The 6,878-nt window shown below is 38.6% G+C and overlaps 1 protein-coding gene across 1 annotated transcript; it reads right to left on the bottom strand.

The window, feature by feature from the left end:
- Positions 1-3,314: 3,314 nt before the first annotated feature.
- On the bottom strand, positions 3,315-5,025 carry scpp7 (secretory calcium-binding phosphoprotein 7). Its single transcript, XM_028414291.1, has 9 exons — positions 4,990-5,025; positions 4,843-4,907; positions 4,647-4,688; positions 4,439-4,486; positions 4,300-4,341; positions 4,159-4,212; positions 3,864-4,064; positions 3,483-3,571; positions 3,315-3,398 (listed from the first exon to the last, which is right to left on the bottom strand). The coding sequence occupies exons 2-8, from the start codon at positions 4,894-4,896 to the stop codon at positions 3,533-3,535; spliced, it is 480 nt and encodes a 159-aa protein (XP_028270092.1). The 5' UTR covers positions 4,897-4,907; positions 4,990-5,025; the 3' UTR covers positions 3,315-3,398; positions 3,483-3,532.
- Between the last annotated feature and the right edge of the window lie 1,853 nt (positions 5,026-6,878).

Here is a 6,878-nt window from a genome sequence, read left to right as displayed (position 1 = left end):
CCTCTGTCCCTGTCTACAGACATGGCCCAAATATGTTAGCTTTGATCAAAGATTTTGCATTGACTATTTACCATCATACACATACATAACCACACAGCATTATTGTTAGCGTGTAGTGTTGATTCTTGCCTTTTAACCATTGAGAGGTCTACAGAAGTTGTTTTAATCCCCCCTTAATTGTTCTATACAGTGCCAGCCCGAAAGGGCCACTGTAATGTGGTCGTGACAGTTCAAATTAAGGCTTTTAAGGCGGCTTTCAACATCTCCTTTCCTGTTGCTGATAGAAGTTATGAATTTATGTGATCTCGTGTTACAGGAAAGAAAACTTGAGAAGAAGAGACAGTCATAGCGTGAGAGGATGGCGCCTGTGTATTGGAGGTGTCTTTGAAGAGGTAAGTGTTAAGTCCTGTTGTGACAAGTTTTTGTCCCCAGGGGCGCAAGGATCAGGAAGATCCTTCTCTTTATGGTATTTTTTTCTTTTCTTTTCTGAGACAGTAACAATCCACTGTGGGAAAATGTACTCAGGCACAGCCGAACATACACATATTTATGTGTGATCTAGTGCAGCACATGTTTTACTTACAGTACATCGTAGTTCATCTACGGTCATCAAAAAACAACAAGAACAACAAATATTGCTTCAAAATGTACTTTATTACTTAAAAGAAAATATATTAATAAAGGGTTGGAATTAATTGTGGAAAATGTAGCATCACAGGGTGTGGCATCACATAACTACAACAGGTTAATGTTAATCTATGAAGTCCTTACAGGAAGGTAAACAGTTAAACAGAAATAAGTTTCACTCTACGCAGACGACACCATTATAATTTATTAATGTCATTAATTTAAAAGTGGTTATGATTGCAGGTTTTACGTTGCATTTTATTTTAAAGTAGGTAAGCACGTTCGGATACAGGTTCACTTATGATTTAACATGATTTCTTTCACTTGCAGACGTCCGAATGCTGAAGAGAAAAGAACCGTTTACAGCTTCACAGTTTTGCCGGCATCTGCAAAAACAAATTTTAAAACAAATATTGTTAAGTTACATTAGTTACATTTTATAAATATTTTTTTCATTATTTAACAGTACATTCGGTTACCTGGCTTGTCTGTGGTGGCTGGTCCTGCTGGAGCGGCTGCATTGGATTCTGGGATGGAATAGTATCATCAAATGATGGAATCTGGAAATAAAAAACAATAAAAACACAAATTTTATGAAAAATGAAACAGGAGAAATAACGACATTAATAAAATAGACATTTTCACAGCACACAGAGAATAAATATTTGTACTTTTCTCACATTCATGTTCGGGTGGGGAATGTTTTGTGGTTGGAATGGGAGGAGCTGTGGATAAATAAACAACGGCAGTTAATAATGTGTTTTTACAAAAATGCATAATACAGTTTTAAGTGAACAATTAAACCTTACTTCTGGCATCACAGGGCCCTTTGTCATTGGGGGCATGTTTGGCACTATCTGGAAAGGGAAAAAAAATATATATCTACTTAATATATCTATTATTCATGTTTTCATTTTTGCTGTAATATCTCAAAGTGTTTACCGCTTGTCGAGCAAAATCATAGGCGTAGAACTAGATAGAAGGAAACACAACAAAAAAAGTCACTCAATCTGAACACACCTCAACGAGCAGTAAATTTCCAGTCTTGTCTTGTGACGGGGTCTGTGAAGTGAGAAGCAGAGTAAACTAAACACTTACGACTTCCACGCTCTGTCGGCCTGGTGGCTGAGGAATGGAGTACTTGATGAGGCCATAAGTGGAGAAGGGCTGCGGAAAGACACGGAAAATCAATGCAACAGAAAAAGTGAGTGAAGTGAAGTTGGCATAAGAAATAGATTTCTGCAGAACGTGTGTGTGTGTGTGCTTACGTGTGCAGGGTTTGATCCAGCTGCACCACCAGGAAATCCATGAGGATAAATCTTTAAACACACACACACAAATATACATGTAAGTATAACCACATCTGAGTGAAAATCTGCATTAAAAGAATTGTAGTGCAACATACTAGTTCCACACTGTAGGCACCAGGAAGTCCAGGATGAGGGAAGCCTGGTGTGAAAGGGTTATTCATCTAAAAAATGGTCAAATCATCAAATCATTTTCAGTTTTTGCATATTAAAAATAACCGAGGGAGCTCAACAATAAGCATGATTACCTGTGAGACCTGTTGTCTGGGGCCTGCGTAATGAGGCAAGTACTGAAACTAAAGGAAGAAACAGAAATTATAACACAAAAAAACAACATCCTGACATGAAATGTGTTGTGTTGATACTTACTGGTGCGGCATAGGCTGTGCTAGCCAAACAGAGGCATAGGATGATGAGTTTCATTGTGTTCCTACAATCACAGAACTCATTGTTATACACTGAAAAATCTGCTCTAGTTAAAAAAAAGCAAAAACTAGTGTTTAAGTTTTTAAGATAATACATAAAAATAGATTGCTCTGAACTCACCTGTGCAATAAAAAAACCCCACCAGAGTTAAAAGGAAAAGATGAGCACAGTCGAAGTTGGAAATGATGCGTACTGGCCTCTGAGGAGACACTTATATAGTGTGCACATTCACCTGAGAGCCGGTCACATGGGTCTGAGTGATGTTACCCAATGAGTGGGTACAGAGTCAGTGTCTAGTCTTCAGCTTTACAAAATGACCAGTGGTCAAATCCACTTTCTGTGTAATAGCAGACACTGTTTGATTACACCGTCTGGAGCTGAGCGCACCTTCACTCCTGCTGCCTCACATTCTGCCAACATGACATGTTTTATTTCCAGTTTAGCAACAGCAAGTGTGTAAGAAAGTAAATATGACATCAAATGTCTATTTTTTAATCATCCAGCTTTCAAATCATGATAAGAAAAACACACTAAACTCCCTCCATGTTTGTGTTTTTAGTACAGAAGGCCTATTTAAGTCAGCACGTCCTCACATATGAGTCAATTTTAACACAAGAAAACAACAAAAAGTTCATATGTCAGCTGGACTGACAAATGTGTGCTTATTTTATCTATTTAGTAGTACATAAGGTATATACTTATTCCACCTAAATATACATTTAAAAAACATTTAACAAACAAGTTGCAATATGCCAAATGTGATTTGTGGATTGATCATCTAGTATTTGAATTAAAAAGAAAAAAAATGAGTTTATTTGGTTTATTATGAAGTACAGATGTAGCAAAAATGAAAACAACAGGCAAAAAAAACAGGAAAACATTCACTGCATCAGGTGTTTTTATTGGAGTACCTATTTTTTACTATTTAATGATAGAATAGAAAACACTTAGCACCGAATTTCTCATTGGTTAGAACATAGCATGGGTCGCTGGTCATTTTTCACTGGGGTTGGTGTAAAGTCTTACATCACAGGTTACCTAAAAATGTGAAGCAAACAAATAAAATGATCACATGTTTTTATCAATGATATGATCAGTTTTATGGTGCCTTGTGTTTTGTACCTGTGTGTGCCCAAATGTGAGCAGAGTCCGCTGACTGTGCATTTTTTTCTTTAGTCATCATCATCATCATCATCATCGCCAGTTGGAGCCTGAAATGACAGAGGCTTCCAATGAGCCAATCAGGATTGAGGACGCTCTCTCTCACATGTCTGCTTGGCAGTGGTTGTTTCTCAACGCTTCAGCAGAAACACAGCTGGAAGACTGTTTCTATGACGCAACACGTTATTTACTCATTGGAATGAACCCGTTGCCCTCGCCAACAAATTCAGTTCCTGCTGCTGTCTGAAACTCTTATGTAACAAATGACATATGATATCAATGGCATTCAAACAAAGTGTAACAGTTTAATAGCTGGCAATGCAAGTCAATATGTATTCTTACAGGTGCAGCAGCAATGACTGGTTGAGCAGGTGCTGCAGGAGCAGCAGGGACGGCGACGACGACGGCAGGGGCAGCAGGGGCAGCAGGGACGGCAACAGCAACAGCGACGGCGGGGTCAGCTGGGGCGGCAACGGCGGGGGCATCAGGGACAACAGGGACGACTACAGCAGGAACAGGCACATCAAAACCAAAGGGGTAGAACTGGCAGCAGATATAAAAGACAAAAAACATCATTATTAAAAGTTCAATAAAATCTCACAACAACTTGTAAAGTTTAAAATGTGCAGACACCTACCACGTCCTTGGAATCTAAGCCGTTTGGTTGAGGGATCTCCTGCTTGATGAAGCCCTTTTAGTGAAAATACATTCAGACATTGAGATTTACACATTAGACATTATTTCACCTGTAAAATAATAAAATCTTTGCATAACTCACAGGTCCTGCAACAGGCAGTCCCTGAGCATCAACCGGGAGCACCTGAAGAGGAAAACAGGCACGATTACCACACAAAAGAACAATGTACTCAACAAAGTACTGGATATAAATGTGCCTTTACTAAAAATGTATCTCTTACAACTTCCAGAGAGTCAGGCAGGGCTCCAGCAGGGATAACTGGAGCTGCCTGTGAAGACAATCACATTGACATTTAAATAAAAACACATTATGCAGCAAAGAAGCAGCTCAGTTAATGAAGACATCACCATCAGATAATAGCAGCTCAGTGTGCACAGCCTGTTCAGAAAATGTCTCTTTTACTGTATGTCATAATAATATTACTGTACCTGTGCTGGAGCATGGTGGATGTCAAACTCCATGTACATTTGCTGCATGGAAGAAGAGAAAAATATTGCAGACTCAATACAGGTCAGTGTAAAATTGATTATTCACACAAACTTTAACTGGTTTTAAAATGCTTACAAAAACAAGGAAAGTTCAACATCAGTAAAACATGAAGTGATGATAAGAGAAATATCTTACAGGAGCACACAGTGCCATCCCAAAGATGCAGGCAGCAATCACAATGAATTTCATTTTGATCCAAGCTGCCAAAGAGAGAGAATTTACAGTTATTCAAAAAGCATGTTATCTGTAAGCCTGTCATGTAACAGTGGTGGTCTGCTTTACCTTCCCTTTCCCAAGCAGCACAGGAGTCTTGAAGGATTGCTGAAGCAAGGTGTGATTAGCACCGAGGGATCTTACTCCTATTTATTTGCTCAGAAAACAAAGAACGAGCGAACTTTTGACAGGAGTTGGAAATAAGCCAAAGCTTTTCGTTTTATGACTAGAGAATTGGCAGCTATGCTGTGTCTCCATGAGAAGTTTGGTGATAAATTTTTGGCCTGACATGCACATTAATCACATTTGATCCCTCAGTCATGTGTTTTATTAGCTGCTTGCCTTGCCTTGCAACATCTTTTAAAACTGTCGAAAAGGGCACCGGGGTCGTACGTGAGCAGAGAATGTAAACTTGATCTTTAGAAAATGTCACGTGTTTGGCATGTTATAACCTCTTGTCACAGGTAATATACTGCTGACATGAATGCAGATTTTTCATTTCTATGCAAACCTCATGCATCCTTTTTGTAAATTAAGAGTCATTTAGACAGTAAAGCCAGTGACTCAAACTCACTCATTTCTCTGCACTTGTATCTGAGACCTGTGGGAACCATTGAGAGCTGCACTTGAATGTCTCAGCATGATAATTAGACAACCACAGTGTAGCCTCCTCTTACATTATGGTGTTTGGGCAGATAAACACACTGTAAGTACCATTCAGGGCATTTGAGCCAAGTTTAATTGTAATCCTCATACAGGGCAAGTAAAGGTCACAGTTGTGTCTCGCTGAGTAAATTCTGGTCATTCAAAATAGTCATGTCTTAAATTTAAGCACATATAATTAACCAGAGTGTAATATAAATCTCCCCATAAAGTCATAAATTGATACAGTCCAGCACCATTCTATTGCAAAGCGATGTAAATAAGTGGATTTAAAACTTTTTTTAAAACATGGGAATTGACTTACTCTCACAGCAAGCCATCAAGTGGCCTTTTGAGGAATTGCATTTCCACAGCCTTTTTCAGAACTTCCACCTTTTCATTTTAGCAGCCATAGTTATTGCAGCAAAGTATTTAAGGATCAGTCAAAAAACAAAACAAAAAACAAACGAATAAATCGTGTTGCAGAGTCATCTATTGAAGGTAGCACGGCTAACCAGCCAACTGTGGATCAATTTTGGCTACATTCCAACAAGAAAGGAGTTAACATTATGTCTGCAGAAATCATCCAACAACAGACAAGCTGAATCATCTCTGCTAGATGTTGCATTTATCTCTCATGGTCTTCAGGACCAGTGGTGTGATGGCCAAACAATTCTGAGGACTGTTAGTACCTCTTCAGACTTATGTAGTTCAGACTCAAGCCAGATTGATTTTTCTCTATCAGAACTGCGCAAATCCGATTTAAGAGGTCCACCTTTTGGAAGTGCGTTGAGCCAGATTTGTCTAAATCTAGCACCAACAAGAGTTTGTGTACATCCCTCACCGCCAGACTTTCCCAAATCTGAACAGGATCTACGAGATGAGACTTGGAGTTTGTGGGATTCTTCTCAGTTGAAAATCAGCTCTGTAAAGCTTAAACTCTTTAAAGACCTGGTGAAGGCTGGAGAGCAGCACAGTTTGTGCTACTGTTTATATGACAATATAAAAAAGTTCCTCTTTTGCTTCTTGACTTTAATTACTAGCATACTGTGTCTGTGACTATACTTCAGAACAACATGACAAGAGCCAAAACAATGTCCAAGACACTGAACCTAATTTAAAGTATCAGTGACCACTAGCATGCAGATTCGCTGTAAAATGTTATTTGGACCAACATTGTGAAAGAAACTGATACGATACAGTTTAGATAAGATCTGTTTCCTTTTTATTCAATATCAATGAGAAAACAATAATGGTAATAACATATTAATAGTATTGAGAAGTCTATATTAGTTTATATTTTCCATCAGCCGTGC

Source organism: Parambassis ranga, chromosome 1, assembly GCF_900634625.1.
Source record: "Parambassis ranga chromosome 1, fParRan2.1, whole genome shotgun sequence".
NCBI lineage: Eukaryota > Metazoa > Chordata > Actinopteri > Ambassidae > Parambassis > Parambassis ranga.
This window is presented reverse-complemented; position numbering and strand designations above follow the sequence as displayed.